Below are 24,113 nucleotides of genomic sequence, written 5' to 3' on the forward strand. Positions count from 1 at the left end.
CCAAAGCCTCTTTCCCCTACCCCTTCCCACTACACAGAACTTTCTAGGGTCTCACCAATTACTCAATCCATGAGGCCTCCACAGAGGATCTCAGACTTTCCCTACACCGCAGCCCTGCCCAGTGTTAATAGCTAACATTTATAGGGTGCTTAAGGCAGGCAGCCCCTAGAACAAGTCCTCCCTAAGGTTGTTCATTTAATCCTATCATCACCTGAGACAGGTGCTGTCATTATCCCCATTTTTCAGACAAGTTGGCTGAGGCTTAGAGGTTAAATCACTCACCCTGGGGGCCAGGCGCTGGCAGTGGTACAGCTAGTACTGAAGCCAGAGCCAGCTTGTACATGTGACCACTGTCCCACACAGCCACCTTCCACTCTTGATTCTCATCTGCTACGGGGACAGGAAACTGAAGCTCAGAACAAAGAAAAGCACAGACACCTTCTGCAGAAGGGGAAGTTGGGAGGGGAGGGAGCAACGTCTGGGTCTTAGGATCCCAGGAGGTGAGCATCACTCGAGGGGGGTGGACAAACTCTGGAAGCAGTTGGATAAAGCCAACCAGCTTTGAAGCTGAGTGTCCCCTAAGACCCTAGACTACAGGTATCTCCCACATCCGCCCATTCTTGGTTTCCCTGAGGTGGGGGATAAGGATGGCCCCTGGGCCACCAACCTAAGGTTCTAGATAATACTGGCACTGTACTGCCAACTCCTCCAGTATCACCATTACCCCTCTGGGTGAGAGTATCCACAGCCCCTCTGCCCCTTGCATGCTGACCCCGGCTCCATCTTCTAGGTAAAGTCCACATATGTTTCTAAGCTGGGTGGCCAGATGGATGTGGGGTAGGTACTAGAAGCCAAAGGGAGATCTGGATGCCCAGGGAAGCAGAGCGAGGCAGCTGCAAGTTTTCATGAGAACAGGGGAAGAGGAGGAACCGAGAGCGCAAATATGTGCGGCAACCGGGAGAGGCTACGGGTTATCGACCACAGTTTCACTGGGACGCGGCCCAAGCCGATGAAGGGGGAGGCAGGGGAGGCGGGCTAGAAGTTGCTTTCACTGCCCGGAAGGGGCCGACCTTGGGCGGCGGGCTCCCCCTTCTGGACGTACTGCCTACAAGGTGCAGAGAAGTGAGGGGACAGGAAAGTTGCTTAAATTCCCCAAGTCCCTGCCTTGGGGGTTGAGGGAGACCAGGCCGGGTTGAACATCAATAAAGTGCACGGCTGATAGGCTTTTATTAAAGACTGGGGGCAGTAACGGCTGGACAGAGAACGGAAAAGGAACATCTGAGACCAGGCTCAAAGCTAGGGGGATACACAACCTCCAATAACACAAGGTGGGTGCAGCACTTCTACACACACACACAGACACACATCACTTACTCATCAACGGCACAGCCTACGGTACAAGAAAAAGGGCAAGGTAGGTAAGGGCACCCAACACCCTCCTGCCTGCAGGGGGCCCCACAGGGTTAATGTGCCTTCCTGCACGCAGGCTTAAGAGGGATAAACAAGGAGAGGGCTGCCCTTGGAGAAGGCCTGCGGATAATAGTGACTGAGGCACAGGTCCATGCAGGGGAAGGAAGCACAGTTCACAGAGTGGCAAGCTCAATGCCAGCCAGTGCAAGCAACAGTCAGTTCTTTGATCCTGGCTTAGTCACAGCAAACATTTACCCAGCCTGGCTCTTCTCCATAGCCAGCAGGTTGCTTGCTCATCCAGTCTGTCCCTGGTCAGCGGGCATGTGCTCAAGGAGAACAAACACAGTTCAGCACAGGACTCAGCTGAGGGTCACTAAAGGATCACAGACTGTGAGGGTGGGAGGTCTTGGTTTAGAGGTTGAGTCTAGTGCAGCTGATCACCTGGGGTCTAGTGAAAATGCAGGGTCAGATTCAGTGGGTCTGGGGTCTGAATCTCTAAGGTGCTGCCAAGTGATGCTGATGCTCCTGGCTTGTGGACCACCCTGTGTATAGCAAAGCTCTAGACTAGGAGGTCTCAACCTTGGCTGCACAGAATTCTCTGGGGAGTTTTTAAATTTCCCAGTGCCCAGGCTGCATTCATATCATAGTAGAGACAGGGTTTTGCCATGCTGGCCAGGCTGGTTCAATCATCTCTGAGGGTGGGACCCAGGCATTAGGGTTTTTTAAGCTCCCCAGGTAATTCCAGTGTGGGGGAAAAACCAATGAACTAGGAATTATCAGCAGAGGTGGGGAGTAAGAAAAGCAGATATGTGAGTAGTCTGAAAAACATAATCTCTATAATCATGTATACATACACACAGTTTCCATAAAAAAACATAGATAGTAAAGCTGATTAAAATCTTCCTGTCCTATTGGTACCAGCACATGAAGCCCTTCTACAAAATTCCTGACTGACTGGGAATAAAAATTCCTAGTGACAGCCCACTCCTTCTCAGGCAGGTCTGATTGTTTGAAATCTCTCCCAATATTGAGATGAAACCTGCTTCCCTGTAACTTCCCTGTAATTCTGTGGGTCCTTTGTAGCCACAGAGAAGGCAGCAATCAGTAGGGGAAGTGCTATAAAAATATACTATCCCGGCCAAGCGTGGTGGCTCATGTCTGTAATCCCAGCACTTTGGGAGGCCAAGGCGGGCGGATCACTTTAGGTCAGGAGTTGGAGACCAGCCTGGCCAACATAATGAAACCCCATCTCGCTGGGTGTGGTGGCTCATGCCTGTAATCCCAGCACTTTGGGAGGCCAAGGTGGGTGGATCACAAGGTCAAGAGATGGAGACAATCCTGGCCAACATGGTGAAACCCCATCTCTACTAAAAATACAAAAATTAGTTGGGCGTGGTGGCGTGTGCCTGTAGTCCCAGCTACTTGGGAGGCTGAGGCAGGAGAATTGCTTGAACCTGGGAGGCAGAGGTTGCAGTGAGCCAAGATCACACCACTGCACTCCAGCCTGGGCGACAGAGTGAGACTCCATCTCAAAAAAAAAAAAAGAAAAGAAAAAAGAAAAAAAGAAAAAAAAAGTCCTATCCGTAAATGAGTTAGTTAAGTTGTAATCAACAGAAATAGATTCTAGCTAGATTAAGTCAAAAAAAAAAAAAAAAAAAGAGAGAGAGAGAGAGACTTTACAGAGATAGTGGGGTGTTTTAAGGCAGGGGGAGGAACTGCACAGCCCAGACCTGGGAGGGAGGGATCCAGGGAAGGAGAGATCCTGGGAATTGCAATAGCAGCAGGTAGAGGCTGTTGGTTCCTATTGTTTCCTGGCTGCTATGAATGACTTGGCTTTAATGACTCCCAAGGTTCTGGATCTCTCCAGTTCAAATTTCAAATTATTGACAAAACAATCTGATTGGCCAGGTTGGCTCAGGTGCACATGCTAGGACTAAGCTTTGGCTAGTATGACTCACATGGTAACAGACAGGGCTGCTGGGGCCCTGTCTGTCACCAGAAAGGGAGTCACACCGGCTGCTACCCCTAGAGGGAGCTATCCTAATCAATCATAGGCAAGGTCAAAAAAATAATTATGGAATTATTTTCCATTTGTGATTCTCTACGCCACCATTACACTCCACTTGACCAGCTAACTGAGAACCAACTGAGTACAGAGAACTTAGAGGATTAGCTCTGAAGAGTCCTGAAGATAAGGGGTAGGGAGGGAAATGGGTTGAGTTTAGAAAGAAGGGCCTGGGTCCCAATCCCACACCCTCTCTTGACACCTAGCCCTAGCTCCACTCTGGGCCAGCAGGTCCCAGAGTTAAGGTGCAAGTCTCTCATAGAGCCAGTCTTCCTCCCCGCGGTGGGTCATGGGCCCCAAAGGGGAATCTCCTGTGGGTAGGCCCCGCCGAAAGACTATCCGGTCATGCAGGCGGTTGGTTTGACCTTGCCAGAACTCCATCACCTGAGGGTACAGGACATAGCCACCCCTATAAGGAGAAGCAGAGGTTTCAGTGCTCTGTGGAGTTTTCTAGCCAGGTCACTCTCCCACCCTCACCCCTCATCCCAGGGCCTCTTGAAGGAAGTTGCTGGGATGCATCTGACAAGGGTGGCCAGGGAGGAGGAGATCTGTGATTCCCCAGGCAGGTGGCTTCAGGTAAACACAGGGGCCTGGTGTCCCTTTCTAGAGGACTACCAGATGTCACTCACCAGGATTTTGGCTTGGGCACCTCTTGATCCTGGTAGAGCTGTTCCAGTTCCTCATTTTTCTTTCTCAGATACTGTCCAGGGGGAGGAGTTAGAAGAAGGGCCAGGCCCAGTCAATGATTCATGAACAAGGACTTCCTGGGGATATGTGCTGGGGACATGGGTGAGCAGAGCAGACTGGCCTCTGTCCTCCAGGAGCAGTCAACAGGATGGCCAGATGGACAGAGGAGGCCTATTTCCCCTCTCCCTACCCCCACTTTCCCTTCTCACTGTCCTTTTCACTGTTTTCACTGGGCTGGAGAGAGAGGACATCTCCTGGGGACATCTCCTGGCATCTCCTGGGGACAGCTTCTGGGGATAAGCCAAAGCCTCCACCACCTGGAGGACTACAGCAGAGCCCCACTCACCTCCCGATCAGGGATCACAGAACTCTGGTGGCTGACCACAGCCCCAATCTGGCTGCTCTTGGGGCGGGAGTGGAAGTAGCACTCAGCCTCCTCCTCAGGCAGTTTCTTCACAGGGCCTTCCACACGCACCTGCTCAGGGATGGCTCTGGGTGAATGGCATTCAATGCCACCTGCCCTCCCTACCAGCATAGGCCCCGTTCCTCTCTGTTCGATTGGCTGCCCCACCACTCTTGGCTCCAACTAACTGAGGGCTATTTTAGAGGCAGAGTGTCCAGCTGGGATGTTTGCCCAGTCTGGGGACCTTCGCTAGACTTAGCCATAAACTCAGGCCCTGCCAACCCAGCCCATCCCAGGCTGTCCTGGGAAAATTCACTCACCTGACGGTTAAGTGGCTCCCAGTAGAAGACAAGGGAAGCAAAGGGATTAGAGTCCTAGAAGTAAAAGAGAATCCACAGCCAGCCATCAGGACAGGGAGAGGAGGCCTCCGGCATGCAGGGAAAAGGCAGGAGAGCTGTAGTGTGCAGGCCCACAGCAGATGCATCCTCCATAAGAGCTCATTTAAACCCTCAAAAGTAGGCCTATTGTCACAGACACGGAGACAGGCTAAGTCACATGCCCAAGTTCCTGCAGGAAGTGGTGGAGCTAAGTTTAAGCCAGTCAGACTCCAAAGTGAGACTGGGTGATTTCTCTCACCCACAGATTTGTGAGTCTTGAGAAATGCATGCTTGGCTGGCATGGACTCAGGGAGGTTTACTCATTTTGGATTCATTCATTGAGTGCACGCGAAGTGCCCACTCTGGGTCTGACAACAGGAGACGTGCGGGGGATACAGCAGAGATAAAACAGAGCAGCCTCCACTCCTACAGAGCTTACTGTTGAGCAGAGGAGACAAATATCAGTTACATAATCACCCAAATAAATGCTCAGTTACAAACTGAAGAAAAAGACAAAAAAGAAAGTTGCAAGTTATAATGGCAGCAAACAGCATGAGGGGCTGAGTCTGAGTCAGAGTCAAGGAAGGCCTTCCTGAGGAGGTAACATGTGGGCTGAGATCTGAAGGAACAGGTCATGGCTGATGGGGTGAGGCTGGTTAGAAAGTGCATTCATTCATTTATGGCAAAGAGCACAGCAAGTGCCAAGGCCTCATGGCAGGAGGGCACCTGCACACAGAGAGCAAGTAGACTGGGGGGGGTGGGGTGGCATAAGAAGGTGACTGAGGAGGCAAGAGCCAAACCCTGCAGGCCCTGGGAAAGATTACTAGCTCTTTTCACTCACCAGCTCTTTTCCTTTTCGACTCTCGAAGTTAGTGAAGAAGCGGAAGCCATCTTTCCCGAAGCCCTTCAGCAGCAACATGCGGGCAGAGGGTTTTCCATCTCTAGGAGCAAACAGCAGAGCACTGTGGTCAGAGTCTGCTTCAATGTTCTGGCTATAGTCCCTCTCCCCAAAGGATGTCTCAGCACCCCCTCCAGCTGCACCCCCTTTATTGGGTTGTCAGGCTACCCCGTCCCATGTGCTCCTGGGGATTTGTCCTAGAGGTATGACACCACAGCCTAGGGCCCTGTTATGGGCTGAATTGTGTCACCCCAAACCCCTATGTTAAAGCCTTAAACCCCAATGTGACTGTATTTGGAGAAGGGGACCTTATGGAGGTAATTAAGGTTAAGTAAGGTCATAGGGGTGGGGCCCTAATCCAGTAGGACTGGTGTCACTGTAAGAGAAGAGACACTTCAGAACCACCTCCCTTGCCCTCCACAACACACACACACACACACACACACACACACGAAAGGCAGTGTGAGGACATGGCAAAAAGCAGCTGTCTGCAAACCCCAAGCAGAGGCCTCATCAGAAACCACCCCTGATGGCACCTTGATCTTGGACTTCCAGGCACCAGAACTATAAGGAAATAAACTCCTGTTGTTTAAGCTATCCAGTCTACAGTATTTTGTTAAGACAGCCCTAGCAAATTCATAAGACCCTAAGGGCAGGGACTAACAATAATGCAATCATCCAATGCTTCGGGATCACAGTGGTGCTATGAGATCAGCCCCTCTGCTCAGAGCTCTGGGAGATATCCACTTGCACAGTACAAGAGCACTGGCTACAAGGCCTTACACTTTAGCGAGGAGAATTGAATAACAGGCTAATACAAGTGATGTCTCAAAGGGCATATGATTGTCAAAGGAATGATATAGTCAAGCACTGTGCTAGATTTCGAGAGAGAGACAGAGCTTCACCAGGAGAAGTAGCTCCTGAATGGCAGACGGGGCTTGGGTAGATGGGGAGATGAGGGAGGCAAGGGGTTGTGTGTGGATGTATCAAGGGCAGAAATGAACAAGGCACTGCATTTTTATCACTGAAATGTAATTTTGTGGCCTGGTCTTTGGTTTATAGGTAAGGACACAGGCCCAGAGAGGACAAGTATCTTGCCTAAAGCCACAGAGCATGTTAATAACAGAGCTGGAACCATAAAATTGGCATCCAGAGTAGAGAGCTTCATAAGCTTCCTAGTTCATATGTATCCACCCAAAGAGGGGCCCACGGCCATGCCCACCTGGTGCAGGTAGCCAGACACATGGCATTGGCTTCCCCTATGTCAGGACACTGAACAGCCTCCTCAAACCAGGCAGCAAACTGTTTCACTGGGTCAAGGGAGGTCAGATGAGTCTCCTCAAATGCCTAGGAAGGGAGATTTATTTCATTTAATAAACATATATAGTGCTTACTATGGACCTGGCACTGTTCTAGTCACTTTTCAAAAATCAACTCATTTAGTCCTCATGACAATGACCTTAAAATAAGAAATAGTATGCAGTAAGAAGATTCTGTGCCCCATTTTACAGGTGAGGAAACAGGCATAAAAAACTCAGACAACTTGCTGTCCCACAGCTAGTGATGGATAAATCAGGGTTACATGTCATGGGTGTCAAAACTGTCTGCGCATCAGAATCACCTGGGGAGCATAAAAAAAAACTTTCTGGGCTCCACCCCCATAATTTCTCATTCAGCAGGTCTGAGGCTTCATCAAAAACTGCATTTTTATTTATTTATTTATTTTAGACAGGGTCTCACTCTGTCACCTAGGCTGGAGTGCGGTGGTGTGATCTCGGCTTACTGCAGTCTCAACTTCCTGAGCTCAAGCAATCCTCCAACCTCATCCTCCCAAGTAGCTGGAATTACAGGCATGCTCCAACATGCTTGACTAATTTTAATTGTTTGTAGAGACAGGGTCTCACTATGTTGCCCAGGCTGGAAAAACTGCATTTTAAACAAGCGTTTCTAGAAATGCCCACATGCAACCAGATTTGGCAACCAGGGCCCTGGACTCCAATTCCTAAAAGGTTCTCCTGGTTCCCCTCCTGAGGAGGGAAAAGGAAAAGAACTTCCCAGTGGTCAGCAGAAAGTACTGAAGGCAGTAAGCTAAGAGCTTTCTCCTCCCCTCCTCCCTGAGCTAGTCCCCTTCCCCCATATTCCACTTACTTTTTTGTCAAACAGTTTGTAAGCTGTTTGTCACTGTATCCACCTAAAGAGGGGCCCATGACCATGCCCACCTGGCACAAGGAGGTTTGGGTGACCCCCAAATCTCCTTGCCCCAGGGGGTGGCCCCAGAAGCCCTGAGGGGCTGGTTCCTCCTACTCCCCTCCCCCAAGTAGATGACTCCGAGGACCCCTCTTCCCCTGCCCTTGAGGGAGGCCCAGCACAGTCCTGACATCCATCACATGAAACCCCGATTCATTCATCACTAGCTGTGGGACTGAGCAAGTTATTTGACCTTGCTACCTGTCGAGTAGCAGGGTTCTAAGCACTTTACAAACATCTAAGACCATAACATCCCCGTGAGGCAGATACTATCACTTCCCAGATGAGGAAACTGAGGCCCAGATACATTAAACATTCCAACCCAGGCAGGCTCCAAAGTTCGAGCTCTTACCCATTACGAAAGGCTGCCTTTTGAACCCATCTTCATTTGCGTTTCCCCGGAATTCCTCCCCTGGTGGGATGTCTTTGAAGCCCCCTTTTCCCACGGGGGGTGATCCTCAAACCTCCTTGCCCCACCGGTTGGCCCCAGAAGCCCCGAGGGGCTCCTTCTACTCCCCTCCCCGCTGTAGATGACTCCGGGGACCCCTTTTCCCCCGCCCCTGCAGGAGGCCTGGCCCTGGCGGCGGCACCTCTCGGTCCCCGCGGTAACTCTTGCGCATGGGTCCCAGGTCCATGGCAGCACTGCGACCACACAGGTGACTGAGGTAGCCTGGCCACTCGGCAGGTCGCCCGAACGTCGCCGTGACGCCCCGCAGCCAGCACGTCATGGGGGGGCCGCCGGCCACGTGACCCGGCTGTGGCCCGACACTGGGTTCCTTTGAGTTCGGAACCAATTTCTCACCCTGGACTTCTACCCCGGGGAAGGAAGGATTTGCCAGTCGCCCAACCAAGCTAACAGGTCCTAAGTCCTCGGAGCCAATGAGTTTCCAGGATCGGAGGAGGGGGACAGACACGGAGAGGTCATTGGTTGGAGCTTTTCGGTAACGAGGCCAATTAGAGCGAGAACAGAGGAACGCAGCGGCCAATGGGTAGCGCCTTTGGGGGCGGGAGCAGAGAGACAAGGAAATGCTGTCACCGCTGTTAACACGCACGTGGAGGTTGGTTAAAGGTATAGGAGGATCTCTTGCAGCTCAGGCGGGGCGGAGGATGTGTCCCGGGGGCTTGAGGGGAGTAGTCAGTATTAAGTGGCTGGCCCATAGTAGGTGCCTGTAGGTGAGCTTAGGGCAGGAAGTACCCCCTGGGAAGGGAGACTAGTGGAATGGGAAAAGAAAAATGGAAGATGGAATTAGGGGCCAGACTCTGAGGAAAGGTGATGGGGACACATAGAGAAAAGGGTAATCTGGTTGTGGGGAGAAATTAGGGCATGAGAGTGGGAGAGGTTGAAATGACTTGTGGACCATGCCCCGAGTGGGGAGGTGCAGTGGGGTGAGGAAGAGACGGTGAGGTGAGAAGGAAGATGGCTGAATGGGAAGGGGGAAGAAGGAAATTTGGGACCAAGGTATCCCAGACCAGAGTGGTTTTCCTCTTCTAGTTTTGGTTTTGTTTTGTTTTGTTTGAGACGGAGACTAGCTCTGTCGCTCAGGTTGGAGTGCAGTGGCGCGATCTCGGCTCACTGCAACCTCCACCTCCCGGGTTCAAGCAATTCTCTGCCTCAGCCTCCCGGGTAGCTGGGATTACAGGCGCCCGCCACCACGCCCGGCTAAGTTTTGTATTTTTAGTAGAGACGGTGTTTCACCATGTTGGCCAGGCTAGTCTCAAACTCCTGATCTCAAGTGATCTACCCGCCTTGGCCTCCCAAAGTGCCGGGATTATAGGCGTGAGCCACCGCGCCCGCCACCTCTTCTAGTTTTAAACCCCTTCCCTCCAGCCTCATTTATTTAAGCAAGGGTCAGAGCATTTTACTCCCTTTGCTCATGGTTTCCCCTGCCATGGTGCACTGGAGTTCATAGGAGCCAGTGTCCTGGTAGACAGCAAGGCTGCCAATGTCCCATCTCTCCAGGGTCTCCCCCATCTTTGTCAAGCTTCCCTTTTTCCACATTTTGCCCATGCTAGGTAGTAGGGGTCTAGCCCCTAGGTCAATGCAAGCAATTGCCAACTGAGAGTACACTGAGCAGGTGGCTATGCATAGCCTTTCCAGGCTGTGGATGCAAGGCTGCAAAATGGGAAACCCACTCATGCCCAGTCCAATTCTGAGCTGGCTGGGGCGGCGTTGGGTCGAGACCTCTCTGTAGCCCTGCTTTCCACCAGCATCAGGAAGGGGAACTGCAAGAGCCATCTAGGCAGGCACCCAGGACTGTGCCAGGTAAGGGGAACTTCCTGGCCTGGCCAGGTGTCTGCATTACAGCTGAGCTTCATGAAGCCCTACATTAGATACCTGTCATCCTTTATGTGTACATAGCTTGAGCCAGATAGAATCTGGAAGACAATTTTGCTGCAAAGAAATAATACATGTCTCAAGGCTTAATGATATTGGTCTATGGATTCTCCACTGGTTGGATTTTTTTGTGCTGCCATCATTTTCCTCCATAAGCATAATTGAGAGAAAGTTGAGTAGATTTACTTTCCTGTTGAAGTTGTCTTTTTTTTTTTTTTGTATGTTTTGAGATGGAGTCTTGCTCTGTCGCCCAGGCTGGAGTGCAGTGGCGCAATCTCGTCTCACTGCAAGCTCTGCCTCCCGGGTTCATGCCATTCTCCTGCCTCAGCCTCCCAAGTAGCTAGGACTACAGGGGCCCGCCACCACGCCCAGCTAATTTTTTGTATTTTTAGTAGAGATGGGGTTTCACCACGTTAACCAGGATGGTCTCGATCTCCTGACCTTGTGATCCGCCTGCCTCAGCCTCCCAAATGCTGGGATTACAAGCGTGAGCCACCGCGCCTGGCCGAAGTTGTCTTTCTATATAAGAACATTGCTGTACTCCTGCCCTCCTAAGCCCCTGCAGTTGAACCGGTGTAAGCAGTAGTGAGTGCACTTCAACTCAGATGGGTTTGGTTCATGGGTTTTTTTTTTTTTTTTTTTTTTGAGACAGAGTCTCCCTCTGTCACTCAGGCTGGAGTGCAGTGGCGCAATCTTGGCTCACTGCAACCTCTGCCTCCTGGGTTCAAGCCATTCTCCTGCCTCAGCCTCCCAAGTAGCTGGGATTACAGGCGTGTGCCACCACACCTGGCTAATTTTTTGTAATTTTAGTAGAGACGGGGTTTCGCCATGTTGGCCAGGCTGGTGTGGAACTCCTGACCTCAAGTGATCTACCCACTTCGGCCTCCCAAAGTGCTGGGATTACAGACGTGAGCCACCGTGCCTGGCCATGGGGTTTTTCTTCACACTCAGCACTCCTGGGCTGCTGCTACCCTGGACCTGGATTCTAGGACACCAAGACTAAGATCATCTATGTACTTAAAAGCCAACAGCTCAGTATAGTGGAAGTAGATACATATTTATGTATTAATTCAGTAGACATTTGTTAAATACTTCCTTTGGACCGGGCACTGAACCAGGTCTGAGAATATTAAGATGAAGATGACAACCCGGGCTTGTAGTCTATAGGGGGAGGCAGATTTGTGAGCTTAAGAGTTGTTGCAGATTTTTTTTTTTTTTTTTTTTTGAGACAGAGTCTCACCCTTTCACCCAGTCTGGAGTGCAGTGGCACAATGTTGGCTCACTGCAACCTCCGCCTCCTGGGTTCAAGAGATTCTCTTGCCTCAGCCTCCTGAGATATTTTAACGGGTGTTTCTGTACAGTAAAGAGGAGCAAAAAGAAGAGGATCAAACAGTCAGGAAAGGCTTTGTAAAGGGAGTGGACATTTGATGTCTTAATGAGTAAGTTTTTGCTAGATGGACAATGGAACAGGCGTCCCAGCAAGAGGGAACATTGTGAGTAAAGGCATGGTGCACTTGGGGGAACGTGGAGACGTTTAATACTGCTGGAGCAAAGGTGATGAGAAAACAAGCTGAACAAGCAGGCAGGGCTAGGTGCTCCTTGCTGCAGAGTCATCATGCAGGTGCCCAGGGTCAGGCTTTTAGACACAATGATTCTGATATTTTATCCTGTGATATTTTTTAGCCTGTGAACCAGTGTCTAGTTCCTGCTTTTTAAAGACCAGATGGGGAGAAAAAAGTGCTAGATTCTGACAGCGTCTCCTTCCCTTGGCGATTAGCAAAGAAGTGTGCAGTTGATTGCCCTTTTGTATTTTTCCCTTTGTCTTGAGGATAATAAGTAGACTTGGGTTATGCTTTTCTGCTTAGTTGGATTTGGTTTCTGGGTCACAAAGCAGCCCCTCAGTGCACAACCAGAAGGGAAACAAGCCTGCTAGCTACTTTTGCTACTGATGCAACCACGAGCAGGGACTTTCTGAGTGGGAGAAAGAAATTATTTTACTGTTCCAGTCTTCTCTTGAGAAAGTCTTAAATGAATAGAAAATACATAGCAACATTTTTATTGTACAGAGAGGCACACTGGTTTCTCAAGATGAAACAAAAAAGTCTGCATGGCCGGGTGTGGTGGCTCATGCCTATAATCCCAGCACTTTGGGAGGCCGAGGTGGGTGGATCACTTGAGGTCAGGAGTTTGAGACCAGCCTGGCCAACATGGTGAAACCCTGTCTGTACTAAAAATACAAAAATTAGCCAGGCATGGTGGCGGACACCTGTAATCTCAGCTACTTGGGAGGCTGAGGCATGAGAATGGCTTGAACCCGGGAGGCGGAGGTTGCAGTGAGCTGAGATCGTGCCACTGCACTCCAGCATGGGCAACAGAGCAAGACTCAGTCTCAAAAGAAAAAAAAAAAAACGGTCTGCATGTGGGTTTGGGGACTGTGCCTTGCCTGTTTTCTTCTAATGCTTTTCCTTTTTTTTTGAGACAGAGTCTCACTCTGTTGCCCAGGCTGGAGTGCAGTGGTGCAATCTGGGCTCACTGCAACCTCCGCCTCCCAGGTTCAAGCAATTCTCCTTTCTCAGCTTCCCGAGTAGCTGGGATTACAGGTGTCCGCCACCATACCTGGCTAATTTTTTGTATTTTTAGTAGAGACGGGGTTTCACCATGTTGGCCAGGCTGGTCTCAAACTCCTGACCGCAGGTGATCCGCCTGCCTCAGCCTCCCAAAGTGCTGGGATTACAGGTGTGTGCCACCATGCCCGGCCTGTGTCCAGCTTTCTAAGAGGTGAGAGGAAGAAGGCTGATAGCAGAGTAAGGGGTGTGCTGGAGGGCCTGAAGCTCAGGAATTCTTGGGCCCAGCCTTGAGGTGAACTCAGCTTGGAGCCCCAAGAGTAGCAACACCAGGACTTACAGAAGGGCGTGTGCTTGGTGCTCTGCCAGCAGATGCCTAAGCCCTGAGTGGGTTTATCAGAGGCCCAAGGGAGGTGGGTCCTCAGAGGCTTGGGACGAGATCAGAGGAGGCTGAAACTTATCGGTGTCCTGCCTGTTGGTGCTTGTGGCTAACCCTCTAAACGATCCTTGCATGTGCTTATAGATGGCTTCCCAAATACATTGTGGGTGGCTGGTATTCCCTGTTAGAATGGGACCTCCTTCACGGCAGGGACCACATCTCTTAACTTTCTCTGGCTTCTTCTCACAATCCTAGCCCACAAGGTGTGCTCAAAAAATGCTAATCTGTAATGTTTATGCATAAACCACTTTTTTAAGCTTTTCAGTATGATGGGTGTTACGTATGGTGAGTAGGGTGCAGGACATTTTTGCACATGGTGGGAGCAGGGCTGAGTGTGTGTTTTGTTGTTTTGGTTTTTTTTCTTTTTTTTTTTTTTTTTGTTTTGTTTTTGTTTTGTTTTTTTTGAGACAGGGTCTTACTCTGTTGCCCAGGCTGGAATGCGGTGGCACACTCATAGCTCACTGCAGCCTTGACCTCCTGGGCTTAAGAGATCCTCCCACCGCAGCCTCCTAAGTAGCTGGGAGTGTAGGCACATACCACCATGGCTGGCTAATTTTTTGATTTTTGTAGAGATGGGGTCTCACTATGTTGCTCTTGGTCTCAAACCCCTGGGCTCAAGCAGTCCTCCTACCTCAGCCTCCCAAAATGCTGGGATTATAGGCATGAGCCGCTGTGCCCGTCCACGAGTGTGTTTGTTGACTGGAGGGATGTTGAGCTTCAAAGTCCAAGTGAATTAAATCAGTTTCAGTCCCCAGACTACCTGCCTTGGTAATTATGGTGTCGGCCACAGGCAGTGAGTGGGAGGAGGCCTGGTGGTGGGTTTTCAGGCAGACTCAAAGGACATGGCCTAGCGGCTTCCTAGTTTCCTTTGAGAAATCTTGGTCCTTGCATTTGGCCTGCCCTGCAGTCAGTTCTCATTTCCTTTTGCCCAAGGTCCCTATGAGCAGGTATTTGACCCTCTTTTCCAGGCCCTGAGTCATACCATAGTCCACCATGGTTTGCTTCCTTTTTTACCCACAGCCCTGTTCATTATTCCATCCTTGCAGGCTCACTTCCTGCCTCTTCTACTCCCTGAGGACCCCTTCTCCTAGGAAACCCAACTGCCACCTGTCCTATTACCGCAGTTCCTTTAGTGACTCACCCCAGCCCCAAAGACCTTGGTTGAATCACAAGTGTTCTCTGTCCCAAGGCAGCATCTCATCCTGAGTTAGATTCCTTGGCATTTGTGTTCTATCAGCCATGAGCCCCTGATGGGTCTGGGGACCTGAGATGGTGCAAGTGGCAAGGGGCAGAATGGAGGTGGGACCATAGCTGGCAAGCTCTGCCTAGCAGGTGCCCACACCTCTCATAATCTCCAGAATCTCAGGGTCCTAGTCACCATAGTATGTGCTGTCCACTCTGATTCTGATGCTGCTTGGGTGATCTTGTTCCATTTGCTTCATTTTTTACTTCTCTATTCCAGGTCTTCCATTCCATTTTATTTTTTAAAGTAATTTTAGACTTACAAAAAAGTTACAAATATAGTACAAAGATTTCCCATACACCCTTCACCTACCTTCCCCAAATATTAAGATCTTACTACCATAGCACAATTGTCTACATCAAGAAATTAACACTGGCACACCACTATTAATTAAACTACAGAGGCCAGGCATGGTGGCTCATGCCTGTCATCCCAACACTTTGGGAGGCCTAGGTGAGCGGATCCTTGAGCCCAAGAGTTTGAGACCAGCCTGGGCAACATAGGGAGACTCCATCTCTACCAAAAAAATAAAAACTAGAAAAGTAAACTATGGGCTTTTTTGAGTTTTACCCCTTTTTCTCCCACTCATGTCCTTTTTCTGTTCCAGGACCCCACATTGCATTTAGCAGTCCTGTCCCCTTAGTCTCTCATCCGTAACAGTTCTCAGTCTTTCAGCTGCTTCGTCCAGGTCCCCTCAACTTAAGAATGGGTGTGGTGTGGGGAAATGGGTCCACTCAGCTTGGTTTTGGAGACAGGACAAGAGATAGGGTTGGCCTTGGGCAGGGTGAGTTTTCCTTAGGGCAGTGTGAACTAGGAAACTTCTGCCATATTCCCTTTTGCCTGGGGTAAAGGATGATGCTGCTGATAAGAAGTTGTATCTGTGTGCGTGACCACAGCCCACTTTCTCACCGTGAGCTGGGGAGCCCAGGGTGTCCCCGCTGAGGACTCCCAGTCATGACAGTTCTATTAAACTCTGGGCTCGTCTCCCTAAAAGCTCCCTGGCATGGGGTGGGTGGCCCTGCTGTGCTGAATAAGACCGCCTGCCTATGGGAGGACAGTGTAGAAGACACACGCCTCATGGGACCCTGGTGTGGGCATTGCTGTAGGGGGTGGATCTAGCCCCCTCTGACTCTGCAGAGGGGTCTGTGTCCAGTCGACATCATGGCCAAGCTTTTCTAGGACTGGAAATTAGGAAGAGACTGAGACAATGTCAAGATTAATGACTGGGGACCAGGCCCTCTTACTGTCCTGCAGGACAGTAGTGGACCTAAGGTAGAGCTGACCCCAAACTCAGGTGTGTACATCACGCAATTGCAGTCTGCAGAGCTGCCACAGATGTCACCTGAAAAGCCCAGGCTGATGACACAATGGATGCTCCACTACTTCTCCTGGGGGTCTGCAGCCTGTTCTTTCACTATTGGGCAACACATTCTTGCTGACACTGCCACCACGAAAAGCCGTTTGCCTGCTCACTGGAGGGGTCAGTGCTGGTCTAAGGTCCTCTAGGAAAGGTCAGTGTGTCAGGGGCCTGGTGCAGGAGAGGAACTGAGAACCCTGTTCACCCCTTACAGGCAGGGGAAGAAGCAGAAGCAACAGGTGCTTGAGCCTTTGGACACTGAGGCCAGTGGTCTAACCCCTAGGGGCTGTCCCACTTGCTTTGGACAGTTGAGTCCTTCCACTTTGATAATCTCTTGGGCAGCAGGTTAAACTGTTTGGGGAGCTGGGTGCAGTGGCTCACGCCTGTAATCCCAGCATTTTGGGAGGCCGAGGCAGGCGCGTCACCTGAGGTCAGGAGTTTGAAAGCAGCCTGGCCAACATAGTGAAACCTCGTCTCTACTAAAAATACAAAAAATGAGGCTGGGCATGGTGGCTCACACCTATAATCCTAGCACTTTGGGAGGCCGAGGCTGGCGGATCACTTGAGGTTAGGAGTTTGAAACTAGCTTGGCCAACATGGTGAAACCTCGTCTCTATTAAAAAAAAAAAAAAAATTAGCTGGGCGTGGTGGTGGATGCCTGTAATCCCGGCTACTTGGGAGGCTGGGAACAAAAGAATTGCATACCCGGGAGGCAGAGGTTGCAGTGAGCTGAGATTGCACCACTGCACTCCAGCCTGGGTGACAGAGCAAGACCCTGTCTTAAAACAAACAAAAAATGTTTTGGCCATTGTGATCCTGTAACCTGGGGAAGGGAAGACTGAGAGGTTGGAGACTGTCAGGGGGTAGAGAGGATGTCACTGGCCAGGGAAGAGGGGATGGATGATGCAGAAGTCAAAAACTGGTAGCTCAAGCGCTGAAACTGGTCCTGCTGTATTTTTAAACAATTGAGCCAACATTGAAAGATCAGATTCCACCCCAAACTCCACATTTCTGGGTTCTCTTACAAAAATCACAAGAGTTTGCATTCTCACATACCATCAACTGGCTGAAGCAGAATAGGGGCACCCCCTGTAGTCGGGGGTGGATGTCCCAGTTTTGCAGTCACACACTCCAATATTTGCCCTAAGCAGAGGGTCACTGACATTGACCACAGTACTTGCTTTGTTTTCCCTATGGTTAAAAACAGTTTCCCTCCTCGTCCCTGAGGCACTGGGGTTGCAGTGGGCCTGTGTTTAATCAAGGTACATGCGGGAGTCTATTTTGAAGCTGAAGAGAAAGAGGGGGGTTGAATAGCAGTGGGGCTTGAGATGAACCCCAGGAAGAAGAGAGAATAGTAGTGGGGTTTGAGGTGAAGCCCATGCTGACTAGGAGGGCTCTGAAACACAGGTGGAGGGAGGAAGGCGAGGGGTCCCAGACCACTGCTCAGGAAGGTTCTAGTGATGAAGGAGCCAAGATCAGACCAGGCCTTAGGAGGCAGAGAAGATGCCTTCATTTTTATTCAGAATTGAAATAATCAACAGCTTAACTTCTTTGGCCCAATTTCTGGGTGTGGCAACTTTAAGGGGCAACCTTAAAGGGGCCTCAGGTTTGGGCAGTGGAAGACTCAAATGGAGAACCCGAACACCCCATTCTCTGCACTCAGACCAGGACAGCTTGCATCCATCCGCTCAGGGCTCCTACACACCTACCCTGGGCTTGGGGATAGGTCTGAACCCTTCTCTTGCTCCATCTTGTCTTCCTCAAAATATGTCATGTGGCAGGCTGTAACGTCAGCACTGTCATCAAACAAGCCTGGGGCCTCACAAGGGCACTGGAAAGATGATTTTTTTTCTTTTTTTTGAGACAGAGTCTTGCTCTGTCACCCAGGCTGGAGTGCAGTGGCATGATCTCGGCTCACTGCAACCTCTGCCTACTGGGTTCAAGCAATTCTCCTGCCTGCCTCAGCCTCCCGAGTAGCTGGGACTACAGGCATGCGCCACCACGCCCGGCTAATTATTATATTTCTTAGTAGAGACAGGGTTTCACTATGTTGGCCAGGCTGGTTTTGAACTCCTGACCTCAAGTGATTCACCCGCCTCGGCCTCCCAAAGTGCTGGGATTACAGGCATGAGCCACTGTGCCCGGCCAGAAAGATGATTGTAAAAATGGACTGGGTGGTTTGAAGGAAGGGCAAGGAAGACCCATTTGCTGGTTTTGTTAAAGAAAAAAAAAAAAGTACATATAATGCCTGGATTTGCCTTTGGGAGGGAAGTCCTGCCCAGTCCCCCTTTCTTCCAGGCATGGAATCCTAGGCTCTGGGATAATGGGCACAATGCCAAGTGTCAGCTGGACAGAGAGGAAGGGCATGAGGGATGGGCTTTGGTGCACATGACGCTGGGGACAGTAGAGGACAGAGGAGGAACTACACATGTGGGGCCCCTACCCTTGAGCTGCACCCAGATTTTCATCAAGGGCCCATCAGGATCAGGTGTCTGTGGGAGCCTCTTGCCTAGGGTGAGCTTAGACTGCATCACACCTTCAACAGTTCCCCTGCAACTCTCAAATAATGGATAGGTTAAAGCCAGAGGAGGGTTAATTTGCCCACAAGTCTTTCTGTGCTTTCCTTGTGCCATCACTCAGCTAGGCAGAATACACTCTCTCGCTCTCAGCCATCCCAAGGGAGGCAGAGATGAACAGACATAACTTTTGAACCCCCATCTCACTGGAGAAGGGAAATCCTACACGGGAAATGCTCGTCCTGCCCAACTTGGGGCTGGCACCTTCATTTCCAAATGATGCTGGGGAGTCAGGTCAGTTTCTGTACTGGAAGCATAAAGCACATGGCTTGAAATCAGCTCCCAGGAAAGGATCATTCTTTGTGCCTGAGAGCAAAGCCAAGGGAAACATGTGGCAAAAAGAGGTCACTTTGTTAATATTCCCCATCTCTCCACCAATCCCCTTATTCAGAATGCAGCAAGGCAGTTTTCTAGTCATGCAGTCCACGCATGAGGAATAAATACACCTCATGTCTTCCACCTGCTGCCAGTGCGGTGATGAGATGCAGAGCTGAGGGGCTGAGGAAGAGGCTTCTGTGTCAAGGTAGATTCAGCTGGTGGTCTAGTATTGCCCAAACGACTTCCATAGGGATAGGAAAGGCCCCTGCTTGTTAACAAAGAAGAGGGGAAGGGCAGAGAACCTGGATCCATCTGAGATCTGTGGGCTTTTTACTTTTTCAGCCATTTGAGGGTTGACTGGCTCTAAGGAAAAGCTGTTTGCTGGCAGACACAGGTGGCTGGTGACAAAGGGAACAGAGCAGGGGAATGGATAGCTCAAAACGAGCCTCGCCACTCCTGAACAGAACAGCAATCCCAGCTGTGTCCTTTTGAGGGTGAGTGAAAGCACATGCTGTCCTCTACATGCTTGAGGCGGACTTGCCTGTCTCTTCAGGCCGGATGCTCTTCAGGGCCCTGTGGGGCTTAAACACATGTACTGAGCTAGCTCCAATCTTAATCTGCACAACATCGCAACCCCTGAGTTCCTATTAGCTCTGCAAAACAAAGCAAAACAAATCCCCACCAAAATTTCAGATTTGTAGCATCTGCTAAAACCAAAAGGCACAATCAACTTCTTGTCCTCTCTGGGTTACTGGGCAGGCGATATAGAAGGAACCAGAATCTGTGGCCAGAGTCCTCTGTCGGGTGCAGCTGGGCTCCAGGCCTCTCTAGCTGCCAAGCCCTCCCAGGAACCTGCCTCGCCCTTCACTTTGGGAAGGGACCCTGGCCCTTGGGGAAATGCATTGTTGCCAGACTGTAGCCTTCTGGAGGGGACTGAGCCAAGGCCCCACTGGCTCTCCTCTCTAAGCTTATTAATGGGCTCTGAGGCCAATGCCTTCCTCCAGGGGTTGGGGAGGTGGGTGGAAGAGCTAACTTGCTGGCTGAGGTCACTGCTGTAACTTGGCTCTTCGTATCTGCTTTGTGTACAGGCAAAACTGGCTTACAGAAGAAAAAGGCAGGAACACCTGCATTGGGCCCTGGCCCTTGGAGGTGCTCTGGGGGCTCGTGCCAGTGTCATGAGGTATATGTGGCCGCGGCCCCTTTTGGGCATGTGGCTTGGGTTTGCCGAGGGTCAAGAGGGCAAGGTCCTACCTTGGTCCCAGTGTGGATCGCTCTGAGAGACCACAGCTCCCTCCTCTGGAGTCCCCTCTCCGAGCTCTCCAAGGGAAAAGACAAAGGAAGCCGAACTGCCAAGTTGAAGATTTTGCCTCAGGCAACTAAATTTATTAGCAAGAAAAAATTTTTGTCAGCCCAGTGCTGACCAACAAAGTACGTTAATAAAGGATAACAAATCTGTCACTTAATTCATAAAACATACCTCAAGCAGTTACAACTAAAAATAAAGTTGGATTTTTGTTTAATTTAAAAGCCTCAAAAATAACAAGCAATATGTTTTTAAACATGTAGTAGACACAATTGTCTATTATACAATATACACTGTACACAAGTAGAGCTTGGGCCGGGCAGGGGTGAGGTGAAGGGAGAGGGAGGAGGTGCAGGATGCGCAGGTGCTGTTATCTGAATCCAGATTTGAGTTTAAATGCTGTGTCATTTAGAAAAGGGAATTGCCAGAGTGAGAAAAAATTCATATGCTCATCATTGCCCCCAACCCTCAACTGAAAGCAGGCATCAGGGAGGTGAATAACAAGGAAAGGAAGAAGGGAGCAATTAAATAAAACTTCTTTAAAGCACACACAGTACACAGTGTTCATCATCTGAAGTAGAGAGTATAAGGCAACGTTCTCCATAGAAAAAGAGGGGGATCAGGAGTCGGTGGGTGTCTTTACTTTTTAAATAGAGCTGGAATGTGCTGGAGGAGAGGTTGTGGCGGGGCTGGGCACATGGAGTGGAGGTGGCCCCGAGTCTCTCCAGAGGTGGGTGCCGAGCCCCAGGGCGTCCACAGTGGCCGGCAGGGCCAGGGAGGTGCAGGAGAGGGGGCATGGCACGACGCGACTCCGGCAGTGTTGGGAGCGGGGATCGGGGTGGGGGGTAGGGGCTCACTTTGCTCCTCGACGGAGTGAAATGCATGTTTTTCCTTTGGAAATAAGGGTTCCCACGCGTCCTGGTTTAGAACGTCTCATTGGGCACGGCCAGTGTCCACAGTCTGGGCAGGCCGGGAGCTCGTGGTGAGGGGAAGGGCCAAGGCGGAGCCAAGGGGTTTCAGAAGGAGGACAATACAGGGAACAGAGCCCCTTCCTGTGGGGACAGTTGCAGAACAGGAGTGGGGCTGAGGGCAGGCCCAAGGCAGCCACAGGGCTCCTTTCCACCAGGGGCCCAGGGAGGACACAGGTGGGGGACTGCATCTTCAGGGCCTCCCGCCGCAGTTGGCCTTACAAGTTCTTCGTGACCAGGTGGGTCTTGTAATGCTTGGTGAGGTGGTCACTCCTCATGAAGCGCTTCTGACACTGGGCGCACTCAAAGCGTTTGTCCCCTGGGAAAAGGAGATGCTCATCACCCACAGACCCTGTGCACAGACCCTGTCTCTGCCCAAAAAGGTGGGGTGCGTGTGAGGTGCACCCAATCAAGCTGACATGGCCTTGTCACCACATTCTGCCCACCTCCTGCTCTCATATTTGCTCACTGGTGCCTACTCATCTAAATCTTTTTTTTTGTTTGTTTGAGATGGAGTCTCACTCTGTTGGCCAGGCTGGAGTGCAGTGGCAGAATCTCCACTCACTGCAACCTCCACCTCCCAGGTCAAGCAATTCTCCTGCCTCAGCCTCTCAAATAGTTGGGACTACAGATGCCCGCCACTGCACCCAGCTAATTCCTGTATTTTTGTAGAGACAGGGTTTCGCCATGTTGTCCAGGCTGGTCTCGAACTCCTGACCTCAAGTGATCCGCCCACCTTGGCCTTCCAAAGTGCTGGGATTACAGGCACGAGCCATCAGGCTTGGCCCCTACTCATCTAAATCTCTTTATCAATTCTCATTTCTCTCTGACCCCCCATTTGACCTCTCCAGTCTATTTCGTTCCCATTCTTTGTCCCTGGAGCCTCTGCACCTAAGAGTCTTCCCGTGCAAGGCTGTCTGCCTGCTTTCTTCTTTTGTCCCTCTGACTTTGAACCTGGATCAGCATCCTCCCCATCGCAGGAAAATTCCCCTCCACCCTGACCTTGCCAGCCCTGAGCACTCACTTAGTTGGAACCATGCTGACCCCAACTGCTTTTCTGTGGAGTGTTGACTCCTCTGCCTTTTGGGGAGTAGGACCTGTCCCACCACACTGGCCAGGAGCTGGAGCTCTGGGTCACGCTTCCCTCAGCCCTCTAGCCCCAGGACAGGTGTCTGCTCACTGCGGGCATTCACTATAGCACTGTTTGCCAAAGTGTATGTGTGGACCACTGTGGATACCCAGGACAATTTCAGGTGGTAGATGTATAATCCTTTTTTTTTTAAGAGATGAGTTCCCGCTATATTGCCCTGGCTGGTCTCGAACTCCTAGGCTCAAGTGATCACCTGCCTCAGCCTCCCAAAGAGCTGGGATTACAGGTGTGAGCCACTGTGCCCAGCTTGGATCAACATTTTTAATAGTTTTGCATTGATTTGCTAGTACCTAAAACTATAACTGTGATATCTCACTTTGGGAGGCAGAAGAGGGAGGATCATCTGAGTCCAGGAGTTTGAGACCAGCCTGGGCAACACAGTAAGACCCTGTCTCTACAAAAATTTTAAAATTAGCCAGGTGTGGTGGTGCATGCCTGTAGTCCCAGCTACTCAGGAGGTTGAGGTGGGAGAATCGCTTGAGCCCAGGAGTTCAACACTACAGTGAGCCAAGATTGTGCCACTGCACTCTAGCCTGGGTGAAAGAGTGAGACCCTGTCTCAAAAAAAAAAAACAAAAAGCCATGGCAGGGCCTGGGTTTGAACCTGGCCACACCAGTCACTAGCTGTGTGACTGGGCCAGCTCTCCATGCCTCAGTAAAATGGGCATCAACAGGCCGGTGCAGTGGCTCACGCCTCTATTCCTAGCACTTTGGGAGGCCGAGGTGGGTGGATTACCTGAGGTCAGGGGTTCGAGACCAGCCTGGCCAACATGGTGAAACCCCGTCTCTACTAAAAATACAAAAATTAGCTGGGTGTGGTGGTGGGTGCCTGTAGTCCCAGCTACTTGAGAAGCTGAGGCAGGAGAATTGCTTGAACCCAAGGAGTGGAGGCTGCAGTGAGCCGAGATCGCACCACTTCACTCCAGCCTGGGCAAAAGAACAAAACTCCATCTCCAAAAAAAAAAAAAAAAAAAAAAAAGGCATAAACAAAGTATCCTCCCATAAAGTCCTTACCAGGATCAACTGAGGTAATCAGTAAAGTGCTTAGTACTGTGCTTGGCACACCATGTCAGTGTTTGTTAAATAACTATGCTGACATGGCAAAAGTTATCAGGTTGTGTCATGCAATGACAACTATTCCTTTCCCATTACTTGGGGAAACAACAGTGATAACGGAATGGCTTGAAAATAATTTCCTATGTCATCCCTGGATAGTCTGTAGCTTTTGCTCAGTGTGGCAGTTCCAGGAGTGTCAATGTTGCTAAAGCCGGTAGAGTGGGGGTGGGAGGAGAGGCAGGAATTTGACCTCTGTGGGTGGAGGGTCCCGAAGGCAGAGGGCTGACCTGTGTGGGTGCGAGCATGCCGTTGGAGCTCGTCACTCCGTGTGAACCTCTTCCCACAGAAGAACCAGTTGCAGACAAAGGGCCGCTCGCCAGTGTGCAGGCGCACATGGGCACGCAGCAAGGACGTCTTACGGAACGTCTTGCCACAGTCGGGGATGTGGCACACGTGCTTCTTCTTGCCCTGCTCTCCAGACCTGAGAATTGGGGTGAGGGTGGAGTGGAGGGAATAGGAAGAGGAGAGAAAAGCGGTAGAGGATGGGGCAGGAACAGGATGCAGTGAGGATGTGGGGTCAGGTCAGAGAGCACAAGGAGGCAGGGGGCAAGGTGGCACAGAGCTGCCAGCTCTTCCTTGCCTGGTCTGTGCCAGCTTGCAGCTCTGGACAACTGTCCAGGAGGGGCTTGGGGAACACAGGCCAGCCTTGTGGCTTGGG

At 50.8% G+C, this 24,113-nt stretch overlaps 2 protein-coding genes and 1 long non-coding RNA gene across 8 annotated transcripts in view; 1 reads left to right on the forward strand and 2 right to left on the reverse strand.

Annotated features, from left to right (window-relative positions):
* Window positions 1–1,203: 1,203 nt before the first annotated feature.
* On the reverse strand, window positions 1,204–8,963 carry PNPO (pyridoxamine 5'-phosphate oxidase). Of its 2 annotated transcripts, none has more exons than XM_003827488.5 (7): window positions 8,678–8,963; window positions 7,063–7,187; window positions 5,784–5,883; window positions 4,886–4,939; window positions 4,509–4,637; window positions 4,105–4,175; window positions 1,204–3,884 (listed from the first exon to the last, which is right to left on the reverse strand). In XM_003827488.5, the coding sequence occupies exons 1-7, from the start codon at window positions 8,813–8,815 to the stop codon at window positions 3,716–3,718; spliced, it is 786 nt and encodes a 261-aa protein (XP_003827536.1). In that variant the 5' UTR covers window positions 8,816–8,963; the 3' UTR covers window positions 1,204–3,715. The 2 variants fall into 2 exon arrangements, with proteins under 2 accessions (XP_003827536.1, XP_008951076.1); XM_008952828.4 differs by lacking the exon at window positions 8,678–8,963 and adding an exon at window positions 8,440–8,604.
* Window positions 8,964–9,083: 120 nt separating this feature from the next.
* LOC129394521 (uncharacterized) overlaps window positions 9,084–24,113 on the forward strand; it is a 54,417-nt gene continuing 39,387 nt past the window's right edge. Inside the window, exon 1 of the long non-coding RNA XR_008621810.2 lies at window positions 9,084–9,145. This is a non-coding gene — a long non-coding RNA (uncharacterized LOC129394521). The remainder of the gene's footprint in view (window positions 9,146–24,113) is intronic.
* Window positions 13,763–24,113, reverse strand: part of SP2 (Sp2 transcription factor) — a 39,292-nt gene continuing 28,941 nt past the window's right edge. For 2 of the 5 annotated variants that reach the window (XM_003827486.7, XM_034941531.3), the window contains exons 6-7: window positions 23,683–23,876; window positions 20,274–21,509 (exon numbers count right to left, since the gene is read on the reverse strand). In XM_003827486.7, coding sequence (XP_003827534.1) covers window positions 21,409–21,509; window positions 23,683–23,876 — 295 coding nt within the window. In that variant the 3' untranslated portion in view covers window positions 20,274–21,408. Of the gene's footprint in view, window positions 19,573–20,170; window positions 21,510–23,682; window positions 23,877–24,113 lie in introns of those variants that run through there. The other 3 variants (XM_055102235.2, XM_055102233.2, XM_055102234.2) reach the window with 3 other exon arrangements.

Source organism: Pan paniscus, chromosome 19 (genome assembly GCF_029289425.2).
Source record: "Pan paniscus chromosome 19, NHGRI_mPanPan1-v2.0_pri, whole genome shotgun sequence".
NCBI classification, from domain to species: Eukaryota; Metazoa; Chordata; class Mammalia; order Primates; family Hominidae; genus Pan; species Pan paniscus.

Excerpts from the sequence above, each read along its gene's own strand:
- PNPO (XM_003827488.5), bottom strand. The coding sequence starts at position 8,815 with ATGACGTGCTGGCTGCGGGGCGTCACGGCGACGTTCGGGCGACCTGCC. Across the intron at positions 4,638-4,885 it reads GGGAGCCACTTAACCGTCAG|GTGCGTGTGGAAGGCCCTGT; the intron begins GTGAGTGAATTT and ends ATCCCTGAGCAG. Across the intron at positions 4,176-4,508 it reads CTGTGATCCCTGATCGGGAG|TATCTGAGAAAGAAAAATGA; the intron begins GTGAGTGGGGCT and ends CCCCCTGGACAG.